Source organism: Salvelinus sp. IW2-2015, linkage group LG20, assembly GCF_002910315.2.
Source record: "Salvelinus sp. IW2-2015 linkage group LG20, ASM291031v2, whole genome shotgun sequence".
NCBI classification, from domain to species: Eukaryota; Metazoa; Chordata; class Actinopteri; order Salmoniformes; family Salmonidae; genus Salvelinus; species Salvelinus sp. IW2-2015.
This window is the reverse complement of record NC_036860.1, coordinates 76,825,595-76,850,945: the sequence shown is the minus strand read 5'-3', so window position 1 is coordinate 76,850,945 and position 25,351 is coordinate 76,825,595. Positions and strand designations below refer to the sequence as shown.

At 45.9% G+C, this 25,351-nt stretch overlaps 2 protein-coding genes across 4 annotated transcripts in view; one reads left to right on the top strand and one right to left on the bottom strand.

Moving 5' to 3' along the window:
• The window catches only part of LOC111981200 (caskin-2), an 84,284-nt gene extending 65,822 nt beyond the window's left edge, over positions 1 to 18,462 (top strand). The window contains 13 exon segments of the mRNA XM_070449664.1: positions 1,570 to 1,678; positions 1,921 to 2,029; positions 3,675 to 3,769; positions 9,191 to 9,308; positions 11,225 to 11,401; positions 11,647 to 11,724; positions 12,417 to 12,553; positions 12,764 to 12,827; positions 12,974 to 13,080; positions 13,351 to 13,563; positions 13,691 to 15,623; positions 15,712 to 15,994; positions 16,475 to 18,462. Coding sequence (XP_070305765.1) covers positions 1,570 to 1,678; positions 1,921 to 2,029; positions 3,675 to 3,769; positions 9,191 to 9,308; positions 11,225 to 11,401; positions 11,647 to 11,724; positions 12,417 to 12,553; positions 12,764 to 12,827; positions 12,974 to 13,080; positions 13,351 to 13,563; positions 13,691 to 15,623; positions 15,712 to 15,994; positions 16,475 to 16,571 — 3,520 coding nt within the window. The 3' untranslated portion in view covers positions 16,572 to 18,462.
• A 997-nt stretch (positions 18,463 to 19,459) lies between these two features.
• LOC111981199 (Na(+)/H(+) exchange regulatory cofactor NHE-RF1) lies at positions 19,460 to 24,055 on the bottom strand. 3 transcript variants are annotated; one of them, XM_070449663.1, is made up of 4 exons: positions 23,968 to 24,055; positions 23,184 to 23,227; positions 21,473 to 21,586; positions 19,460 to 19,925 (listed from the first exon to the last, which is right to left on the bottom strand). In XM_070449663.1, the coding sequence occupies exons 2-4, from the start codon at positions 23,193 to 23,195 to the stop codon at positions 19,779 to 19,781; spliced, it is 273 nt and encodes a 90-aa protein (XP_070305764.1). In that variant the 5' UTR covers positions 23,196 to 23,227; positions 23,968 to 24,055; the 3' UTR covers positions 19,460 to 19,778. The 3 variants fall into 3 exon arrangements, with proteins under 3 accessions (XP_070305764.1, XP_023868134.2, XP_070305763.1); XM_024012366.2 differs by lacking the exon at positions 23,968 to 24,055 and adding an exon at positions 23,886 to 23,938; XM_070449662.1 differs by lacking the exon at positions 23,968 to 24,055 and adding an exon at positions 23,823 to 23,912.
• Positions 24,056 to 25,351: the final 1,296 nt, after the last annotated feature.

Sequence of the window (25,351 nt, the reverse complement as noted above, 5' to 3'; positions counted from 1 at the left end):
GGAGTCCTATTTGTGGTGTGGTGGTCTGCCCTTTCTCTGACACACCTCCCTGGTCCAAACCACCTTACCAAAGAAACAGTCAAGGCTTTCATTGGCTTCAATTGATAATGAAAGAGAGWAACTGTGTATTCAACCATGGCACAAGGATTTCTGGGATCCAGTGGCCATATGACTCCATAACAATGCCCTGTGGTCCAATCACACGGTTATGTCACCACAATACATGCTGTAACCTGTCCCATGGTTCCACCACTTTGGCCCCACATAGACATRCATGTAATAGAGGTATTAAAGGGGGGATATGAACAGTGGGTTATTGAGTCAGTGCGGCCCCAAAGGAGGAGAGGAGAACAGGATAGGGCTCTCTCTTTCAGCATCCAGTCAAACCAGAGGGACAGAGAGACTTTGATGAGCCTGCCCTCCTTTGTGTTTCTAAGGGGAAATGAAACGAGCACACTGACCCGGGGCTTAGCAGCCGCAGGGCAGAGAGGGGGGGAGATGGGAAGAGAGAGTGAGAGATGCTGAAGCACAGTATCTCTAACAGGATGAGAATAATGAAGTTCATGTAAGAGAGGGGTATTCTTCCTCTCCCTGTCTCTATATCTCTGTCTCTCTCTCCTGTCTTTGTCCCCAGCATGGCCCCTTTACCAGGGCTCAGTCTTCTGAGTCATCGCTCTGTGCTTGGCAACTGAGCCCCAAAAATCCCTCTCTCTTTCTCTCTGTCTCCTTCTCTCGCTCTAAGTGACTTCTTGTTAGATGCGTGCCTTATTTACTAAAGTGAGTGGTGAGATAAACTGATGATGCAAATCACTGTCACTGTCTGAGTCAGTATCTGTCTGAGTCTTGTATTGTTATTTTGGGTTACTATAGATAAATGGTGTGATTGTGACAGAGGTCATTGTGAGATGTTGTGGTATGGTTCTGGTTTGGCTGATGAGCAGGAATGCCATGGAAAGACAGGGGTTATGGGTTTGCGGTAGTTAGTTACCAAACCATTTTGCATATGGGCGTGTGTGGATGCCCACTTCCCCTTGCCTTATGTATGTGTGGTGTGTGTGTGTGTGAATATACCTCTCCTGTCACTCTAACAAACTTTCCACGCTGTACATTCCCAGAAGAGCTCTGACATTCCCACTAATATTCCTAAAGTTTAACTTGTCTACTTTTTATTTATTTTACCTTTATTTAACTAGGCAAGTCAGTAAGAACAAATTCTTATTTTCAATGACGGCCTAGGAACAGTGGGTTAACTGCCTTGTTCACTACCAGGATATTTGAGTGTGTGTGTGTCTGCGTGTGTGTGTCTGTGCAGCTGGAATCGAGTGTCAATTCTCCAAATTTCCCCCTGGCACCTCAGTGAGTTCATGTGATGTGGGATGTTGAGCAGACTAGCTACGGTGGATCACTGTAACACTGCATTGACATAATATACTGTCCTGGCATCTGGTCCTGCTGGCTCCATCCATGGCTCTGCCTCGCAGAAACCTTTACAATTCACCCTGGAGTTAACAGCCTTTGTAAACTTGAAGCTGTACTAAAGTAGTACTGTGTTGTTCCTGTCTGGTTCAGGTTGCTGCTGAAAGCGGGCATCGACATCAACAGGGCCACTAAGGCTGGCACTGCCCTGCACGAGGCTTCCCTCTACGGCAAGACGGAGGTGGTCAGACAGCTGCTAGAGGTAAGACACCTGGAGYGACATCAACCTCARTTAGTCTTTAACTAGTCTGATTCAATCACTATTCTASCACATTCAACTAACAGTTGMTGACATGTTGTCCAATGTAAGTGAAGTGTATTATTGAATAGGCTGTACAGTACARTGCCGTTGACTGCATTAGACTTGAGAACATRGATGTTGAACGTGTTGCTGTGTTTCAGTGCACATCTGATTGACAATAACGTTGTGTGTGGTTTTGACAGGCTGGTATAGACGTGAACATCCGTAACACGTACAACCAGACKGCCCTGGACATCGTGAACCAGTTCACCACCTCTCACGCCAGCAAGGACATCAAGCAGCTCCTACGAGGTGAACAGATAGTTGTTAACAAATSAAGACATTATTCCATMAAGTATCATTCTTTGGCAGTCTTTACCTRTCATTCTMTGTTTTCCGCCTGCTTTATTGTCCTTGAACCAGGGCTCTACAGTGCGACCATTTTACTCACAAACTGAAAAAGTCAAGTATGAGTTTTGATTTATAGCATATAAATTGCTGCTGTAGTTCTTTTCAAAGTATGTTGGCTGTTTTAGAAGTGTGTAGCCATAGAGTCTACTTGAGTGACTTGAGTGTCCTTGTGTTTCTTGGATATCATTTTGTTCACATGCTAGGTTGTTTTTATGTTAGCTTGTTTGAGCTCAACTCAACTGCTAGTGAAGAGACATGGGAGAATCTCATCTCTCCCAGACAGACATGTCAGTCTCACTGTTGCACTTAAAGGGGCAGCTGAACATTTTTGTCTCCCCTAAGTGGCTAAAATATTTGACGGTACATTGTACTTGCTTGAGCATGGAACACCACAAAAACATTTTATTCTTTCACTTTTGGTCATTTCTTATCATAAAAACGCTCCTCCTCAAATACTTTTATTGTGTTCCTAAATGTATMTGTGTGTTAAAAAATCTATTTAGCCGCAATTTCTTTTTAAATGTCAGCATAGATTCCTGCTAGCGGATTTCTTTCTTTGTGCTTTTGTGTAGTGAAGCGACTCTTGCATTCTTTTGCAGTTTGAGTTCTGCAGGACAGAGTGTTCAGAGGTGTGTGTGTTGGGAGAGGAGACAGACTGAGACAGAGCCAGTGCAGACTTTCCTATAGCGAGAGAGGCCCAGAGGAGAGACTGAGGGATATGAAATGCTCTAAGCTGTAATTCACCAAGCAGCTGTGTTTAACCTCATGGAGTACAGGTTACATAACCCTATCAGCTCACACACACACACACGTACGCACACACAACCAAAAGACTAAGTGTGGGTGTGTGTGTGTGTGCGACCTATGTGTTTGTTTGTTTGTTTGTTTGTGTGTGATTGTTAGGTGTCACACCTGTGTACGTGCGCATGCATGAGACTGTGTTTTGGACCTCTGCTGTTTGCTATCTCCTCTGTAATCCAGCAGGCCTGGGTCTTTGATCTGGTTCTCACAGCCTGGGAACTCAGGCCACAATGAGCACTTGTGTTCCTCAGTCAGCAGACTGCTGCTTCAAACATGGAGGCTGTGGAGAGAGACTTCCTGTTATGATCCAGTTCTCTCTGTGTTCAGAGCAGAGTGAATAGAACACAATCAGCCACCACACCTCCTCGTCATGGATTAATTATTGATGTGTACCAACCAGTCAGAAGCTGAATACAGCACTGACTGACTCTGCTCTCTGATGTTACTACATTACATACCAGTTCCGGATGTGACTAATAAAGAAACAACAGGCATTGGGATTGTAGCGGCGTCTGGGTATATCCCCTTAAGGTGATTTGAAAAAGGTGTACATGTCAGTATGAATCAATCATTGGGCTGTATTTTCTTCCTGCCTTCATACCAATTCCCTGAACTAACTTTGTGTGTGTCTCTCTTTCTCCTCTCTCTTTCTGTCCCCCCCTCTCTCTTTCTCCCCTCTCTGTCCCCCTCTCTCTCTCTCTCTCTACCTCTCTGTCTTTCTCCCCTCTGTCTTTCTCACACACAGATGCTACAGGTGTTCTGCAGGTGAGAGCTCTGAAAGACTACTGGAACATCCACGACCCCACCGCTCTCAACATCCGGGCCGGGGATGTCATCATGGTAGGCAGCAGGAACACACACACACAACCCTCTCTATTTGCTGTCTGTAACTCCTCAGATGTGCCTCAGCTGGCATTGCAGTGTTGTTCCCACACTCACTGTGCCCAACCGTGCCCCCATGTTGTCTGTTAGGACAGGTGTGTTTTCCCTGTGAACTGTCAGGCTCATCCTCTCTAACAGGTGTTTTATAGGCCGCGCAGAGACCAGGCTGTCAGTGTTTATGTGCGGTGGCTTCATGAGCATTCAGTAGACACCAGTATGTAGATATGTGTGGACTACAGAGGGGTTTTCAGCTGTTCCATGTAGTTTAACTATTCCACAGCTAGCACACCTGATTCAACATGTCAACTAATCATCAAGCCGTTGAATAGGTGACTCCGGTAAACTAGTTCAGCGCTACAACTAAATTGTGAAAAGTCTGCGGGTCCCCGAGGATAGGTTTAAAAACCACTGGACTATTAGGACTGTTTAAAAAACCACTGGACTGTAGGACGGTTTGGAAACCACTGGACTGTAGGACGGTTTGAAAACCGCTGGACTGTAGGACGGTTTGAAAACCGCTGGACTGTAGGACGGTTTGAAACCACTGGACTATAGGACGGTCTGGAAACCACTGGACATATAGGACGGTCTGGAAACCACTGGACTGTAGAACAGGTCTGGAAACCACTGGACTGTAGGACGGTCTGGAAACCGCTGGACTGTAGGACGGTCTGGAAACCACTGGACTGTAGGACGGTCTGGAAAACACACTGGACTATAGGACGGTTTGAAACCACTGGACTGTAGGACGGTTTGAAAACCACTGGACTGTTAGGACGGTTTGAAAACCACTGGACTATAGGACGGTTTGAAAACCACTGGACTTGTAGGACGGTCTGGAAACCACTGGACTATAGGACCGGTCTGGAAACCACTGGACTATAGGACGGTCTGGAAACCACTGGACTATAGGACGGTCTGGAAAACCACTGGACTGTAGGACGGTCTGGAAACCACTGGACTATAGGACGGTCTGGAAACCACTGGACTATAGGACGGTCTGGAAACCACTGGACTGTGAGACGGTTTGGAAACCACTGGACTGTAGGACGGTTTGGAAACCACTGGACTATAGGACGGTTTGGAAACCACTGGACTGTAGGACAGTTTGAAAACCACTGGACTATAGGACGGTCCGGAAACCGCTGGACTATAGGACGGTCTGGGAAACCGCTGGACTATGGACGGTTTGGAAACCGCTGGAGTATAGGACTGTCTGGAAACCGCTGGAGTATAGGAACTGTCTGGAAACCGCTGAGATATAGGACTGTCTGGAAACCACTGGACTTATAGGACGGTTTGAAAAACCGCTGGACTGTAGGACGGTTTGGAAACCACTGGACTATAGGACGGTTTGGAAACCGCTGGACTGTAGGACTGTCTGGAAACCACTGGACTGTAGGACAGGTTCTGGAAACCACTGGACTATAGGACGGTCTGGAAACCACTGGACTATAGGACGGTCTGGAAACCACTGGACTATAGGACTGTCTGGAAACCACTGGACTATAGGACGGTCTGGAACCACTGACTATAAGGACGGTTTGGAAACCGCTGGACTGTAGGACGGTCTGGAAACCACTGCACTGTAGGACGGTTTGGAAACCGCTGGACTATAGGACTGTCTGTAAACCACTGGACTGTAGGACGGTTTGGAAACCGCTGGACTGTAGGACTGTTTGGAAACCACTGGACTATAGGACGGTCTGGAAACCACTGGACTGTAGGACGGTTTGGAAACCACTGGACTGTAGGACGGTCTGGAAACCGCTGGACTGTAGGACGGTTTGGAAACCACTGGACTGTAGGACAGTTTGAAAACCACTGGACTGTAGGACGGTTTGGAAACCGCTGGACTGTAGGACGGTTTGGAAACCGCTGGACTATAGGACGGTTTGGAAACCGCTGGACTGTAGGACGGTAAACAAACAACTTGATGTGATCAACTTACCATCAGTCATAAAGCACATATAGTCACTTGTGAAAGTCTACACACCGCTTGCACAGTCTTCACATTTTACTGCTTTAAAATGTTGTCTCAAAAGGGAATACATTTGATTTTGTTCATACCGATCAACACAACCTACTCCACATTCCCAAAGTTAAATAAAAATGATAGAACATTTTTATTAATAAAAATCAAATTAAAAAGATGTCTTGATTGTGTGTCTTTACGCCCCAGAGTTAATACTTCATTGTAAGGCAGCAAAATGTGTAGACTGTGACAGGGTGTAGAGACCATCACTAGGCACTGTACTGAACCTGATGTACATGTCATCTATCAGTTCACTGTACTGAACCTGATGTACATGTCATCTATCAGTTCGCTGTACTGAACCTGATGTACATGTCATCTATCAGTTCACTGTACTGAACCTGATGTAAATGTATTAATCAGTTTTACTAGTCTGAACTGATGTACATGTCATCTATCAGTTCACTACTGAACCTGATGTACATGTCATCTATCAGTTCACTATGAACTTGATGTACATGTCATCTATCAGTTACTACTGTACTGAACCTGATGTACATGTACTATCTATCAGTTCACTACTGAACCTGATGTACATGTCATCTATCAGTTCTACTGTACTGAACCTGATGTACATGTCCAATGCTATTAGTTTCAACTGTACTGAACTGATGTACATGTATATCAGTTACTGTACTGAACCTGATGTACATGTCATCTATCAGTTCACTACTGAACCTGATGATACATGTACATATCAGTTCACTACTGAACACTGATGTACATGTCATCTAATCAGTTCACTACTGACATGATGTACATGTCATCTATCAGTTCACTACTGAACCTGATGTACATGTCATTATCAGTTCATTACTGAACTGATGTACATGTCATCTATCAGTTCACTATGAACTGATGTACATGTCATCTATCAGTTCACTACCTGAACCTGATGTACATGTCATTATCAGTTCACTACTGAACCTGATGTACATGTCATCTATCAGTTCACTACTGAACTGATGTACATGTCATCTATCAGTTACTGTACTGCAATGATGTACATGTCATCTATCAGTTCACTACTGAACCTGATGTACATGTCATCTATCAGTTCACTGTACTGAACCTGATTGTACATGTCATCTATAAGTTCACTACTGAACCTGATGTACATGTCATCTATCAGTTCACTATTGAACCTGATGTACATGTCATCTATCAGTTCACTGTACTGAACCTGATGTACATGTCATCTATCAGTTCACTACTGAACCTGATGTACATGTACTCTATCAGTTCACTGTACTGACCTGATGTACATGTCATCTATCAGTTCACTACTGAACCTGATGTACAGTCATCTATCAGTTCACTTACTGACCTGATGTACATGTCATCTATCAGTTCACTTACTGAACCTGATGTACATGTATTATCAGTTACTGTACTGAACCTGATGTAAATGTCATCTATCAGTCACTGTACTGAACCTGATGTACATGTCATCTATCAGTTCACTGTACTGAACCTGATGTACATGTATCTCTATTCAGTTACTGTACTGAACCTGAATGTACATGTCATCTATCAGTTCACTGTACTGAACCTGATGTACATGTCATCTATCAGTTCACTGTACTGAACTGATGTACTGTCATCTATCAGTTCACTGTACTGAACCTGATGTAAATGTCATCTATCAGTTCACTGTACTGGACCTGATGTACATGTCATCTATCAGTTCACGTACTGAACGATGTACAATGTCATCTATCAGTTCACTGTAACTGACCTGATGTACATGTCATCTATAGTTCAACTTAGACCACCGATGATGTACTGTCATCTATCAGTTCAACTGACTGACCTGATGTGCATGTCATCTATCAGTTCAAGGTCCAGTAGGTCCTTAGGGGTATAGTGCACAACAGGTGAACTTCACTATCCATATTCCTGAGGGGGAACTAGTTTATWGGGAGAGAGTACAGTGAGCCCCTATATCTGAAGGATGGCTCTCTTTGAGCCCGGAGAGAGAGAGAGACGGGTAGGAACAGGCCCTGTTATTCATCCATCACTCCCTCTCAGCAATGACTCTACTACTACTACTACTACTACTGTCTCTCACACACACACATACACATCGTCTCATGAAACCTAGCCTGTTTTCCTTCTTGGGAGTGTGTCGTCCTATTTTGCTGCTGTGGGGGGTTGCTTCAATACCAGAGAGAAACAATTCATAAACCTTGCCCTCAGGCCATCCACCTCACACATCAACTAGCCTTTCCACACCTCACACACACATGTACATGTTAGATTCTGGGCAAAAGGTTAGCTGACTTCTTAGTGGGGACTGGTGCCGAACCAAAACGTAAAAAGTGGTRGGGCGGAGCGAGGCGGGTGAGGATTGGACAGGCTGATAGCGATGTTGTGTTTCCCTAAGTGGATGAATTGGTCTAATTTTGCATGTATGGTAAAGCCTCAAATCTTAGKTACATCTTCCATTTCAAATGAGCTGGGAAAAAAGTGAATAATTACAAAGAAATATTTAATTTTGTGTGACTACAGCACCAGCGATAAAAAGCAAAAATAGAGCCGTTCTAATTGCGCGAGGCGTCGGAGCCTGCAGGGTTTTTATCATTGAAAACAATGCATTGTAAAATAAATCCCACGCACATGTGCCTTTAGCTAGTTTAGGCCTTTAGAAAAATATGTTTTGCCAACTTGGACGGGTCAATTCATTTAAATGTATTTTTCTTTTGCTGCCAAACCTGCCCATTCAGTACATGCTATTTCCCCCTCTACCCACATCTTTTACCAGACACACAACCCAACACCCCTGTTCTCCCCTATACCCTCAGCCCCCTAACCCTAATGTCCCTTGGCTTGTATCCTCTGACGAAGGCTGCTAAATTAGGGAGCAGAGACAATGGCCTGGGTTTTAGCAGCTCATGTGYACAAATGGAACATGATCAGAAACACATGACTACTGTCATCATCTGTTTATGTGCTTGACCTTTTGGTTCTCTCTCTTTTGGTTTGTTATTGTACTACAGTTGATCTCAGGGTTGTGGRGCTGCTTTTGTTCCACCCTCCCAACTTATGTAAAACATCTTTGACATTATGAAAACAAACCATACAGAGACAAAGATACACAGATGAAGTTGTTAACACGTGGAATGMGTTTCAAGTTGGAACATGTGCTTTCTGTCGTTGTCCCAGAACTGCACACTTCAGGTCAGGTACACTCCTACACARGTACATGAACAGTGGAAATAACACCACGTTGTTATAGAATRTCACAGACCTGCCTGCCTCAGTATGGAGAGACACTGGGTAGTAATAGCCATCTGATTGGTTTAGACCTGTCTTAATGTTTGTTTTGATTGGCTGCCTGGCAGGTCCTAGAGCAGCACCTGGACGGGCGCTGGAAGGGGCACATCCACGACAGCCAGAGGGGCACCGACCGGGTGGGCTACTTCCCCCCGAACATTGTAGAGGTCATCAGCAGACGCTCAGGTCAGTCACACACACACACACACACACACACACACACACACACACCCTATAAGTTCAGTGTAATCATTAGCCATTCCCCACTCCCATCTGAAAGCAATGGGCAAAGAGAGAGAGCCCTCTGACAATTGCCTCTTTCATTGCGTAACCGTGGCACCCGCAGGAAACGGAGGATTCGTAGCTTGTTGAGTCAGCTGCCGGCATGTCGGGACATCAACACACAGACACACTCACTCACACACACTCACTAACTAACTCACTCATCTCCCAGACATGTCAGCACACTCACAATGCAGGATTAAGTCAGAAATGGAAAGGGAAGTTGCTTGGAACTGCAGGAGTCATCTGCTATTGTACATTATGTAAAAACTCCCACCCTTACCCACGCAGTCTACCTCTAATACCGGTTAGATTAACAGAAGGTGTCAGTTACCTACCTAACACCACAGAAGAAGATAATCCGCCCCACACCACCTCTTTGATGTGCACTAGAGGGAGAAATCCCTGAGTGAATAGGTTGGCGTGGTGACACTCACGGAGCAGCTTTGACAGAACAGGGAGCAGTTCAGCACTGCAGTCAGAGACAAATGACAGGTTTCTGTCTTCTCTGCAAATCTGTCACCACAACAAAAGATCAGGGGAACGGGAGACCCATCTTCAATTCTCCCTCTGCACCTACTGTACCTTCAGAAAGTATTCACACCCCGTTACTTTTTCCACATTTTGTTGTTACAGCCTGAATTAAAAAGTATTACATTGAAATGTTGAGTCACTGATCTACACACAATACCCCATAATGTCAAAGTGGAATTTTGTTTTTAGAAGTCTTTACAAATTCATAGAAAATGAAAAGCTGAAATGTATTCAACCCTTTTTGTTATGGCAAACCTAAATAAGTACAGGAGTAAAATGTGCTTAACAAGTCACACATAATAAGTTGCACGGACTCACTCTGTGTTCAATAATAGTGTTAACATGATTTTTAAATGATAACCCCGTCTTTGTACCCAACACATACAATTATCTGTAAGGTCCCTCAGTCAAGTAGTGAATATCAAGCACAGATACAACCACAAAGACCAGGYAGGTTTTCCTGTGCCTCGCAAAGAAGAGAACCTATTGGTAGTTGGMTGTTAAAAATAAAAGCAGACATTGAGTGACCTAGTTACAGTTGTGACTTAAATTGTCTTGACAATCTATGGCAAGGTATGACAATGGCTGTCTAGCAATGATCAACAACCAACTTGACAGAGCATGAAGAATTTTATATTTATATTGCAAATATTGTACAATCCAGGTGTGCACAGCTCTTAGAGACTTACCCAGAAAGACTCACAGCTGTAATCACTGCTAAAGGTGATTCTAACATGTATTGACTCAGGGGTGTGAATATTTATGTAAATGAGATATTTCTGTATTTCATTTTCAATATATTTGCAAAAATGTACTATATATATTTTTTTCACTTTGTCATTATGGGGTATTGTGTATAGATGGGTGAGATAAAAAATAAATAAATCAATTTTGAATTTAGGCTGTGACACAACAAAATGTGGAATAAGTCAAGGGGTATGAATACTTCCTGAACGAACTGTTTCTCTCTTGGCTCCACACACACACACACACACACACACACACACACACACTGATAGGTTGTATCGCTACACATCACTGCATTGGAAGAGCAGTTGTGGCCCCTCTTCATTACAGGTTGGCCCCTCCAGAGAACACCCCATTTCCCAGACTYCCTTGGTTGGACTAATCCCTCATGCTTTCAATCCATCCCTTGCTCCTATTTTTCTCTCTTCCTCRTCCTCTTCTCTCAGCATCTCTCCATCCATACCATGTKATMTCCACCTCTAACCATCAGCTTGCGTTAACCTCCTCTCTGTCTGTGTCCTACCTGTTTGACCGTGTAGGGGGCACCCTGTCCCGGCACGCCTCTCTGCCCACCCAGCGCCACCAGCTCCTCTCCAGAGCCCCCCTCTCCTCCAGTCTGAGCTCAGCCCCCCAGACCGACGACTCCTACACACTGTACACCCCCAACAATCCCCACCTGGCCCTCCCCCACGCCATCGGCCTCGGCGCCAACCCAGGTATATACACACACACACCCTTATACATGCACTCAGAGGACAGACGCACATCGAAACCTATATACGGTACTCAGCCCCCTAACCAGCCAGACAACTTCCCCACCACTGTGAACCGTGGTGAGGGCACAAGGACACCTATGTTCGCCCCCTCTAAACCCCTCTCATGCTCAGGCCCAGCCAATCCCCAGTGCTGCTCCGTGGGCCATGGTACCCCCATGGCCCAACAGTGTTGTTATGTCTGATAGGTCGGCCTCCCAGCAGCCTCTCTCAGCCTGGTTGTCCCCTGGAGGACATRTGGGTGCTCAGGAACTCACACACCGCGGGTAAGAGTCCCTCCACTGTCCCCCCATGACAATAGCTGGCTGTCTCTGTCCCCTGTCCCCATGCTCTACCTTTGRCATGTGCCAGCTTCAAACTGAGCTTCCCATAGCTCCTGCTGTTCRCCCTGCTGCCACAAGATGGGACCACCAGGAAACCTCTGTTCCAGTGACCAAAAAAGTGACCATTTCGACAGTCTACAGGACACTGCAAGCTTAATGGGTGCCCTGTGTACTCCGCTGTAGGAATTTTCCATTGTGGATGACCTTTCATCTGTCCTACTGCAGGACTGTAGTTGTAGTTTACCCCTGTAATTCTGTAGTTCTGTACCCTTGGCTGCTGTTGCTCTATGCCTGCAGCTCCGCTCCACCATGCAACCATCTCCCTTGGCTTCGTATGGCAGCAAACGACGTCCTGTCCTGGCCTGTGCCACCCCCTGATCTGTGATGACTTGGCTGGCTCAGTGACAGGGTCCACAGCCCCAACCTCTGCCATCCTCTGCCAGCTTCAGTTAGAATCATGTGGATGTGTGTGTGACTGTGTTGACGTGYGCTCTGGAAGGACACAGAGGGGAGGTACCTCATTTTGATCTCTCTCTCGCTGTCCAGCCACCACGGTTGTCTTTAACGTCCCTCACTTCTATCTCTCTCTCTCTCTTCTCCCTCTCTCCATCCTCCTCTCCTGTGGTCCTATGTAGCAGGTGACAGGAACAGTGTAGGGAGTACGGGCAGTGTGGGCAGCACCCGTAGTGCTGGGAGTGGACAGAGCACAGAGAGTAACACTGCCCCCAARGGACAACACCASCAGACCACCGCACTCCCAGACACAGCCAAAGTACTGGTCCAATTGTTATTTCAGCTTTATTTATCCTGGCTAGTCTTATTGAGATAGATAACAATGCTAAAATAATTGCAACCTTACTCACAGCTATGAACAGAGGAAATGTGATATTGTGATTTACTGTCTTTGTATGTAGTGCCAGTCAACAGATTGTTGATTCCTGTGCTCTCTGTAACTTGTCTTGTGCTCTGTTTTGATGTGCAGCCAGCGCCCTCTGCTGGTGACTCAGGGCAAKCAGTCCCCAATAAACAGCCTGACCTGACTGCAGGTAGGAATACCAGCCCTTTCTCTCATTACTGTTACATACCACAACATTTCTCCTGAAACTTCACCTTTCTAGTTTGATTTGTGCTTATTGGTAGAAAACATCCTGAACACCATTCATTTAACTCTCCAGTGTGTTTTCTTGTCTAGTGGTTCTGGGTGCTCCTCGGAGGCCGATGGTGAACATACAAAGACCAGGGGAACAGCAGTTTGTCTCCCCACAGTTTGTACGTCCTCAGCAGCTACTGGAGGGCAAGGTGAGACTCAGACACAGGACAGACACAGGACAGGACAGGACAGGACAGGCACCGGACAGGACAGGCACAGGACAGGCACAGGACAGGACAGACACAGGACAGGACAAGAAATATTGTCCATGTTTGCCACACATTACAACCCATTATTGTATTTTTCTGTGTACTCTGTATGCCACAGTGAAATCAATGTATCTATTAAAAGAAAGGAGGACAGTGAATAGGCCAGTAATTGATGTCAATGTGATACTCAACTCCTCCCCTCTGGTGTAGGATGCAGAGGCCATCTACCAGTGGCTGAGTGACTTCCAGTTGGAGCAGTACACTGGGAACTTCATCACGGCCGGCTACGACGTCCCCACCATCAGCAGGATGACCCCAGAGGACCTGACGGCCATCGGTGTCACCAAGCCAGGCCACCGCAAGAAGATCTCAATCGAGATAGGAAACCTCAGCATCCCAGAGTGGCTGCCTGAATACATCCCGGTAAGGTCTTACTGATGCATGTGTCTGTCTGTCTGTCTGTCTGCTTTTGTGTGCAAGTCAGGTTTTACATTACTTTCATAAAGGTTTCAACTGTGTAGGTCTGACTGTGACTCTTCTCCTACTCCAGGCAGACCTGGGGGAGTGGCTGAGTACCATAGGCCTGCCWCAGTACCAAAGGAAGCTGTCAGAGAARGGCTATGACTCCATCAGCATCGTACGGGACCTGACCTGGGAGGACCTGCAGGAGATAGGCATCACCAAGCTGGGCCACCAGAAGAAGATGATGCTGGCCGTGAAGAAGCTGTGTGACATKCAGAGGGCCATCCTGGCTGCAGAATCTGMCCAGGGCACGTTGCGCCGCAAGCCCCCTGGAGCCCTTCACCTGGTCACCATCGAGCCCCCGGACAGCGCCTCCGACTGCCCCTCYCCCCAKACCCCCAAGATGCTGACCTTCCWGGACAGCGAGCTGAGCGCTGAGCTGCAGACAGCCATGTCCAGCCACTACCAGGAGGGCCTGGCCATCAAGAGTGCCGTGGGCATGTCTCGGAGCCAAGAGAGCATCGACGCCCGGTCCAGGGGCTCAGGGCGCTCCCAGGACCCCCCCACGGCCTCCATCACTCCCCACAGCCGCTCACAGGAGAGCCTAGGCAGCAGCAGCACCTCCACCAGCCTCAGTGCTGACAGCAGCCCTGCCAAGGAGAGGAACATTCCAGAAGGCTGGGACCAGAGGTCCATACTACAGCAGCAGCTTCCCAAGCAGGTCCCCCTGGGGGCAGCCACKYTGTTCAAGTACCCAGCCATCCCAGCCAAGCCTAAAGGCCCRGGGTCTCACTCCCTAGGCTCCTCTCCCCAGGGCTCCCCGGCCCAGAGGGGCTTCAGCTACCTCCACTCCCACTGTGGCAGCARCGACCTGGGCCACGGCTCGCCCACCAAGCCCTTGGCACACACCTACCACGCCATGACCCTGGCCCCGCCTAAGAAGCGCAGCCAGAGCCTGACACGCTATGCCCTGTCAGACGGCGAACCAGARGAAGASGATGACGACCTGGCTCCGCCKTCTAGRACCCTAGYGTCCTACGCCACCCTGACCCGCCGGCCCGGACGCAGCCAGCTGGCAGGCATGCAGACCACACCCGTAAAGTACGGCACTGTGGGACGTAGCCAGTCCTTTGCCGTGCGCGCTCGTAAAAAGGGTCCCCCTCCAGCCCCGCCCAAGAGACTGAGCTCGGTGAGCAGCAGCCCCAGCGTTGGGTCCACTGAGAATATGGCGCCCTCTCCTGGGGGGGTGGAGACAGACAGCCCAGGMAGCGTGAGGAGRATCGCAGCCTGTCTGGAGGCCTCCACTGAGGGGAAGAACCTGTCCAGGCCCAGGCTGGACCTCCTCCAACCAGAGCCTCCCCTCCCCAGCCTCACCCCCTCAGGACTGGAGCCCAGAGAGGCCTCCGCAGGGATGAGGAGGAGGGTGCAGAGRGAATYTGTTCCAGCCCAGACCGACATCCCAGACCATTACCCAGACCCAGAGCGAGGGGTGAAGTCAGACTCTGAGGAGGAGGAACCTAAGGCACCGGGGTTGGATGGCTCCTCATCCCCTCACAATAGCTCCAGCGAGTGTATCCCKTTCGCCGAGGAGGGCAACCTCACCATCAAGCAGAGGCCCAAGGTYGGAGGGCCGCCCAGGGCCGAGAGCACTGTGGAGATCCCGGCAGACAAGAACRGGCCCACCAAGACAGCCCTGGAGGTGCCTGAGTTTAACCTGAAGGAGTCAGACACTGTGAAGCGGAGATACAAGCCTAAAGACCATGCTGGCAGCTCTKCCACCAGTGACWYTGAGGGCCAGATAGYGTCAGACTCCAGTCCAGGCAGCAGGCCCCAGTCRCAGAGCTGTGAGGAGGTGAGTCTGGTCAGTCTGAGGATCAGTGAGGCCAGTCTGGAGGMGCTGGAGAACCTAGCAGTGACAGGCACACCCCTCAAACCCCCCGTCTCCCCCAAGCCTCACAGCTCCCACGGACCCCCCGTCACAGCCCCAAAACCGTCCCGACACAGTCTGGCTGCTGCTACAGGTAACTTATTACACGTGGAATCTCATTATTATGTCTTTCTGTTTTTATTATCAATTCTGAATTTCTGCTTTTGCTTCCTGTCCAACAGCCATWGTGCCGCCCACTATGACTGTCAACGTGGTACAYAGTCTTGCCTTCTCAGCCCCACCATCACCCACACCCAGCCGGTGTCCCCCAGCCCCAGGGCTTCAGWGCCAGGCAGCCCAGACAGGCAAGCCCCAGGTCTGTGTGGTRGGCCCAGGCCCAGGYGTAGAGTCTGGCCCGGGGRTAGAGGTGGTGCAGCAYCAGAGGCTGGAGCAGACCAGCACCTCTCTGGAGGCAGCACTGCAGGCTGTGGAGAGAAAACTCACCCAGGAGGACAGCACTGACGGGTAAGAGAACAGGATAAACACCTCACCATTTCCTGTATTTACAGGCCATATAAACTCTACTGTTTATGTGAACTGAAGTAGCATMCATGCAACATTGTATCTGTCCCATTATGGTGTCTGTGAGAGCATGGGCAGCGCCATTGAGGCCATCTCCATTTTGAAGTAGTCAGTTTTCTTCTACTACTTCAATGAGTTAGTAAACAAACTGAAAGGTTGCATACTGCAGCTGGAGTGTGTTGTCTGAACAGGTATAAAGCCAACATTGGTGATTTACTGTCACTTGCAGTTATGGAATGTTTGCTCAGGTCCCACCTGATGACCTGGATGGAATTATGTGATCCTTCCTTAACCCATATTTGACTACTTCAAAATGGTGAAAGTCCTCAATGGCACTGCCCTTGATAAAACAGGCTTTTGAGCACTAGAGTCCTCCTATCTATCTCCATGACTTAACCCTGCTTCTTTTCCACCTCCTGACAGTGGGGCTAACACAYTGAAGTCAGCGGGCAACATTCTGGATGACATTGGCAACATGTTTGATGACCTTGCTGACCAGCTGGATGCCATGCTGGACTAAGCCCTCTATCCACTCCACTGACCAGCCTACTGACCCTTGACCCTTCACCTCAGGAAGTACTAATGACCATGAGAGGGAGAATGGAGCAGGTCACCCCACCTAAGTGTTATCTCCGACCCCGACYCCCTTAAAACTACAGACCAACCCCCACCACCAGACTAACAGAAAACATATGGGACTACATTGTAGGATGTGCCATGGACTGGGATGGTTTTAATGAACAGTGTGGATCCATCTCCCTCCTCCCTGCCTCCATGTTGCCCCTTCCTCTCCTTTCAACACCAGCACTTAACTCTGCTCTACAGTGCATTGGCATCAGTCACAACAACCCTGTTGGTTTCAACACAGGGCCTGACTGACTGACTGTAGATACATGAGGGGTGGACAACATACTGTACCAGTACACCGTTGTATTGGGTTGTTTCATATAACACGAGTTAAACTGTGTTGTCCTTTTTATTCTACCCAACATCCTCCATTTCTTCGTCATGTTGGTGTGCCTTTCTTTCCCTCCTTTCTCACAGTATCCACCTCTGTGTAAAGTCATTGTTTGGCCACTGTAGCAGTAGAAAGAGAGAGAGAGAGAGAGAGAGAGAGAGACAATGGGGAGAAGTGTTTTTATACTGTCCTATAAAGGAACCATTCCTAGACAGAATATTACCATACACTACCATTTGTATTAGACGCTGTATCTGTCATTTGACCTTTGTATTTCACTATGTCTGACCAATCAATTGGACCTTGTTGATATTTTCAATACTCTTGTATTTTATCCATTTTCTACCAAGTTGACCACAATGAAAGTGTGTTTGTGTCTTCCTCAAGGCATGGTGCCAGTACGTTTGTGTCTTCCTCAAGGCATGGTGCCAGTACGTTTGTGCTGTTAATCTTTAGTAATCATTCTTTAGTAATACAGAATGACTAGATGCTATATCATGTCTGGTTTTATGAAGCTATGTAAAACATGTAGAAGTGCTGGATAATATTGTTTATACAAAAGGGAAGAAGACCTTTGCTCGTCAAAGCATATTTAGCTGTCGTCACTGTCCACACTGTCAGTATAAGGAGTTATACGTGCTTTGTACAGCCGAGGGATGACATGCAAGATATTAATAATGTACACTATTTTTGAAAGAAAAACATTTTAATGTAGATTAGTCCAACTAGTATTTAAATTAGAGTATCTAAATATGTATATTGTATACTTATAGGTATATCTGGGAGCAGAATCATATTCAACCAAAGTTCTTTGTACAGATTTTCCTTCAATATTTTCAATATTTCCATAAAATGCAGAACCATTGTTAAGGGGTTCTGGTCTTCCTTATTGTAACATGAATGAAATTAATTATCTACATGGTCATCAAAAATTGTCTGTTTTTTTCCCTGTCAAACATGTTCCATATTTGGGCATGCTACAGTACTTCTAGCAGGGGGAATGAACTCTTCTATGCTGTGTTTCTATCTTCCTCATGAACTTTCAAATTATTAACCCTGACTTGTATGATTGTGTAGTGTCCTCTGTACTGTAAATGTTTGTGTCGTTTCAGTGTGAATGTGATCCCTGGCTGTAACCTGGGTTTCATCTCTGTCGTTCTCAGGAATGTCACACCTACTCAGTTCAAGCTGCTCTCACATTAAACACGCACACCTGGCYTTTGTGTTATGGAAGGAGGAACAGTGGTTTTGAAGAGGTGAGGTGAAGGAGAGCCTTGCGTGAATGTGAAAGAGGTCTGTGTGTCTCAGACGGAACTGAGACCTGCTAGAGGCACCTTATTTAAGATGGGTCTGTGGATATATGTTATATTGTCTTGAGTTATCAACATCTGTCCTTTTTCATCCAGCTGGATCTTCATTTGGTTACAGTTAACCATTAAATATTCAAGTCTGATCCTGTGGACTTCTCTCGTTCATTTCTGGATTTAAATATCCAGAAGCCTTTTAAGAGTGGGTGCATGTCATCTACACCTTCATAGCACAGAAATAGATTCCTAACATTTATGTTACTGTAGTCTTAATTTAAATGTAGAGTCATGGGACAACAATGGTGAGATCTACAATTTAATACAGTATAGAAATAACATGAACAGTTAAAGAGCATGACACCCCCATACAATTCAATAGTCAAAATAGTGAATCTCAGTCATTCTCAATACTGAACATACACATAAAATCTAGTGAAGCGCAGACATTTATATTCTTATTAAAGAAAGAAATTATGTTTAAGTACATCTACGTAAATGTAAAAACCTCAAAGCATTTTGACAATGGCAATAAAAAATAACTCTGAAATTAAAAGTATCGCAATGTACAGTGGTAATGGCAATGCTATGGACGTAAGGCTTTCACCTTCACATTTATTGAAGTAAGACTGGTATGGATAGACACTGCACCAACATATCGTTCCCCAATGACTGACTGACTGTCAGTGGTTGTCGTTCATCAGGTTTTTGGTCCCTAAAAGGTTTCCAGATAATAGAATCTACCACACACCCAGAGCTGATTAGTGAAGGTGCTGAAGGCAAAAACTGGAGAAACATGAAAAAGTCTCCGCACACTTCCAGTCTGAAGCTCGACTGACCCAAAGCTCAGCTACATGAAAGACATTTGCATCTGACTGGAAGTGTGAAGAGGCTTGCTATTTGGTCCCTGAAAGGTGATAGACTAGACAGGTATGTAAGTGGCTGGTCCCATTCTCYTTTAAGGCGAGAAAAATATTGTTTYWMMTMRWWRYARMYKTMAWRAWSMWGWYGAYMYYRSYRKAMAYYYYKSWKCRYKRKSYCWKRYKCYYSKYSCAKCKYGCRWWMYKCKYSKYGGYKRTRCKYGSMRRTRRMGGSKWWKKKKKCCKYGMWKKAAAKKKKKKKKAKCKKCRRSYKKKKMMYAKWMGYAWWKRTWAAAAKRMYWTTTTCAAATCACAATACAAAGATTCTGATCTGATGTAGCTGTTTCCTTTCCAACATTGGCATATTCGTCTAGATATTGGTAGCACATCATTTATAGCATCTGGAATATAATACAAATATCTGTGTATATATTTTACATACATATACCTGTATTCTCCCTCACCAATAGTTAAACTGCTGGTTTTAATGAGTCATAGAAAACATGGGGCTTAGAACAACCCCTCTCTCTCCGTCTCTCTCTCCTTCACTGACCTCTCTGTGAGTATCTACTGTATGTGGCTGTGTGCAGGGCGAGGTGCTCTATCTACAGGTTGCTGAACAGTTCATTTTTCTTGCTCCAGTCCATGGGCGGGGCCCTCTTGTTGGAGCGTTTCTGGTGAGCACGCTCCTTGACCTGCTGCAGGGACAGGTTCAGACCCGGGATGGCGCCCATGATCACTGGCTCAGGCAACTGACCAACCAGGGAGAAGAGAGCGGGGTTAAAAGAGAGTGTGAGAGAGGAGTAGAAGTAGAGAGAGAAAGCACAAGAGACACAAGCCCCATTTATACCTGGTTCTAAACATGAGTACTTTGTACTGATCTTGTCCACATTCTGATTTAAAAAATAAAAATGTAAGGGGTGGATCAGCTTAATATTGTGGAAATAATGTTGCTTCCAATGTAATTGTCTGCATCATTTCCAATCCCCCATATTTTTTTGGTAAATATATATATCCATACACGCATGCATACATATACACATATATACATACACATACCTATATAGACATACATACTTTTTTAAAGAATATACCTTTATTATTATTCCCCGCAAACCCTACCACCAATCCCTCAATTGGAGTAAACTAATAAACACTTCTGCTTTTACCTTCAATTTATACATCTTATACACATTTTACAGACACAGTCTACTTTACAATAGTTCTCTCTTGTTTGTTCTTAGTCCTTCCTCTATTTCTGATGTCCATCCAGTTTGATTTCTATTTGTAACTGTGCTATTTCACAACAMTTCCGAACCTATATACATTTTACAGATCCCGTATGTTTTACATTGTTTATCTTGTTATTAGTCCCACCCTTCAGCTCCATTCAACCCCTCCCATCTATCTCTCAACATCATCCATTTCGGATTTCTATTTGCCATATATTTTTCAACTGTGCTGTGATGCTTCACAAAAGAATTGAACCTTCCTATTCTCATAGCTTCTACAGATTGTAAAATAAAAATAATTTGTTTTGCTAAAATAATTATTATATTATTGATTGATTGACTATGGCTTTTCAAATCACCCAGTATTGCTATCTGTAGCGTTGGTTCTAGGCAAATGTTGCAATTCTTCAGCCATTCCTGGACCTGTGACCAAAAACGAGCTACATATGGACAATACCAAAATAAATTATCTAATGACTCTGCCTCCTCACAGCAGAATCTGTAGAGCTGGGAAGATTGTATCCCCCATATATATAACATTCTATTTTGCCAGCATATTTAGACAGGTGTAGATGACTAAAAGACACATTGTGATCTGATCTTGCAACACACACAGATCTGGATAGTGAAACCATTTAAATCATTATCCCGCCCTCTAAAATAATTGACAGGTGACGCCATTGACTTATGGGTTCGATGTACCTTAAAATAAATACATATTATTTTGAAAGAATATCTGTCAAATCATTTTCATACAGGGAGGGACCAGGATATCTGGTCACAATGTGGACACAATAGACGGATAAGAGATGTAGACGCAACGGCTACAATGTGGGCCCAATAAGAATGTGGATAAGATTACGACAAAGGACACATGTTAGCACCAAGTATAAACAAGGCTAGAGAGAGAAGAAATTGATATTTTGATATTGTAGTAAAGCCTATTTTACAAGTGTGCTCAAATAATAGACACTATACATTACTGTATAGATGGATACACATTCAGATCATGAGACTTCAGCAGATTTATAATGCTGCTTCACATGTGTTTTCAGGGAGGGACTTACCTCTGTGGACGGTGTTGTGAGTGAGGCGTTGGAGGAGGTGTTGCTTGGAGATGGGCTGATTGACAGCTTAGAGTCCTGCTCCACCTCTTTGGCCAGTTTTCCATTTCCATTCACCTGCAGTGGACACACAGACAGCAAGCAACAAATCAGATCAAATACAAGTAGCCAAAGTGAAGTTTGTCAAGTTTGAGAGAACTCTCCATGGAGAGTCTGGCTGCAATATTATGTTTGCCCACAGGGAGGCAGACTTTCCTGTGCCCCATACACACACTGTCTGACCATGCTGGTTGGGAAGTTGTATGATATGTCTCCCTAGGCCAATAGAGGCAGCAGCAGCAGTTTACTAGAGCCTACTGGGGTCAGAGCATTAGAGAAGACCCAACCACCCTGTTCTGCCATGTCAGTGCCTACCTCACCCTAATCTAAAATAGCAGGTGTAAAAAAACGTTCTGTTTTTCAGGGGAAGCAGAAGTTAGGTTGAAAATACTGCATCCCTGAAAACCGGAAACATCCGCTTTCTACTGACCCCATGGAGTGACCTCACCCTAACCTCTCTACAACCTCTCAACTACTCTCTCTCTCTCTGCCTTTCCCTCACCTCTCTACCCTGCCTCCCCTCTCACTTAATCCAATGTTTTGATTGTTAGATTTGGGGGTTAGAATGATGGTCAATGACTGAGGACTAGGGTCTCACTACTGACCTGCGTCTGTCTTCTTTACATATGAAGTCTATTAGCATACTATTAATGTAGTGGAGTTAACCTAATGAAATCTTCTTCGGTTTGTGGCCAGTGGCCTGACTCTGGGTTTATCTGCCTGTTTGGCAAGCCTCCAAATCACTGACCATATCTAGATTATATCACAACACACAATAGAGAATCCCCAGATAATACAGTGGGCTGCTATCATATGCCAGATCTCTCTCTCTGTTCCTGAGTCTACAGTACAGTAGGTGGTAGGTGTGSGCTGGTCTGTCCCRGTACTAAYGGATTATGTACAAATACCTCAGAGGGATTAACATGGTGCTGATGAATTCTCCATGCCTAAACAACAGTGTATTGCTTTCAGCTTCTTGTTATCCAGCATTACCATGWGAACCCTCTATACCCGTCTACCAGGCTCTGAGCACACTATTGAGGGCTACACTAGCCCTGCTACTGTATATTACAGACACCTGAACCTGGTTCTGTCAGGGTAGACTGCTCTCCTGGCTTCCTGAGTGAATGTATTCAGATTACACAGGATTTACATATAATATCAACACAGAGAGTAAGATACCCTCCCTGCCTGGGCCAGCCTGCCTGGGCCAGCCTGCCTGCTGGAAACAGTCTGTTTTATTCATTAATGAGTGAGCTGGAGGGAGAGTGAGAACCAACCAAGACAAAGTAAATTATATGAAGCAATACACACACTCTACAGTCCCATAAAATAATACTAGTCCACTCCCTATGAATGCTCAGCTGATAGGGTGACTGTCAGTGCCAACGCAGAAGCAGTTAATCCACAGTGTTTCATTTCTAGGGGCTGACCTGTCAGTGACCTCCACAGTGCCAGGAAAAAAGACTAGTGAAAAATGACTAAGTCCAAAAGTGTTTTGGGAAGTCCACTCTGTGGGAGCGCAACTCTTTCTTTGTCTGTCTGTTTCCCTCTCTCTCAAATTTTAGTTTTGTATGATATTAGGTCAATAAGGTATTTGGCATCCAAGTCTTACCGTCTTTTCCATGTCTCCGTTGACAACAGGCTCAGGCAAAGATCCTGAAAGCAGAAGAGAACACTGCTCAGTRATGGACTCCACACAAACTCACACTCCKTCCTCCATACCAGCTATTCACAACCATTCAACAACATCTAATCATGGCAATTCTCCAATCTTATAGTCAGTCCTAAATATCCTGTAACTGTCCCACCTCCGTCAAACACCAGAACAGAATTCCAGAGTGACTCATATRCCTGCTCCAGAGAACMGCTCCTATCCAGTTCAGGTTTCATCCCAGCGACACCTACTCTGTTACATAGCGCAGGTAWGTGTAGGTCATCCATTATTCAAACAGGGTTCATCTTCACAGAGATGTTCTCTGACCCTGGTTACCTGCCACGCATCATCAKGTCCAAACAAGCTGCTGCATATGAAACCCAGTACCCTAGTAGCCTACCTATATCAAATAGCCCCGGTAAGAAACTGTCCTCTAACACAAGGATATTAAGGAATGGTTTTCACTTGGCTAAGTCAACCACAGAAAGAGACAATACACTATATCTAAACCTGTGTGTCTATCTAAAACAGATACAGTTGACTGATGAACAACTGACCCCTGGTCGGAGCTGGTGGAATACTAAGACGGACCCTTACCTGCCATGCTTCAATTCCTCTCACACAGACAGACAGACAATCGGTGAGAACTAAGATAGTAACCTGTTATCATCTAAAGATAGCCTGACCCTGGTCTGCGTCTCCCTGGGCTGTTCTGAGACCTGTTGAAGCTGTCTCTATGTACCTCTGTGCTCCTTGGGTCCCTCCTCACTGTTTGCACACGGACAAGAGGCTCTTCAGTCCCAATACAGCTAACACTACAGGCTGAGAGGCCACTTGGAGCCAGCGCCTTGGAAACCAAACACAAGTGCTGGCCATAGGTGGCGGAGAGGGGGAGTGTGGAGTGGTGTGTCCATCCATGTGTGTGTGTGTGGTGTCTGGCCGCGTGTTCGGCGACACATGTACTGTATGTGTGTGTGTGTGTGTTGTGTGTGTGGTGACGAGTATGTGCTTGAGTGTGTACCAAAGTCACGGTGCCCTCTGAGTGGGCAACACGAGAGAGCCGTTACCTGGGCAACGCAACAATGGAATTTTGCTCCTGTTGGGCATTTTTCAGTCAGGTTTAAAAGCCGATAGCAGAAARCAAAGGAAGTTAGATAGGACTAAGACCTGACCATATATCCTCCTGGATGGAACAGGAGTTATATCTCCTTTTACTGCTTCACTATACTCATTCAGAGGAGAGGACACAGCATGTCAATCATCAGTACACTTTGAGGTGTAYCCGTGCCAATGGACAGCTGTCAAATCAAATGTTATTGGTCACATACACATATTTAGCAGATGTTATTGCGGGTGTAGCGAAATGCTTGTCTAAACAACCAGTGTGGACTCAGAATACAAGAACATTCCTCCATGTAAAACAGAGGATCTTATCACAACAAAGCAGCTACTGTATTTTTATTGGTGCACTAAAGAAGCATAAAACTCCCAGTTAGGTCAAATAGCATGAAAGACACTAACTGACAGGGGCGGCAGGTGTGGTTAGGGAGTTGGGCCAGTAACCGAAAGGTTTCTAGATCAAATCCCAGAGCTGACAAAGTAAAAATCTGTTGTTCTGCKCCTGAACAAGGCAGTTAACCCACTGTTCCTAGGCTGTCATTGTAAATAAGAATTTATTCTTAACTGACTTGCCTAGTTAAATAAAAATAAATATGGTGTACTTCTACCCACCATCTTATTAATAGGGTTCATTCAGAGGCACAGACAGGTAACCTTTTTAATAAACAGCATCTTTGATCAGGCAGCAGCGCTTCACTGTTGTTTATGGCAGAGCTTCAAGCAGAGGAAATATAAAGGKATTTCGGGGACAGGGTGGTGTGTGACTAATATGCATGTCCCAGACACAGAGGGCACCGATTTCCTCCACACCCATATGGTTGTCATAGCGTCGGCTGGGCTGGCATCATCGTTCTATGAGGCCGTTGGCATCAGAATGGCACTCAGAGTAGCCAGCCAAGTGCTGTCATGGGGGGGGGAGGAGGGAGAACGAGAAGAGGGGAGAGAGACAGAGAGAGAGTGTAAGGAACTTCAAAACACAAGAGTCATGTCTGCAACAGAATTCAGCT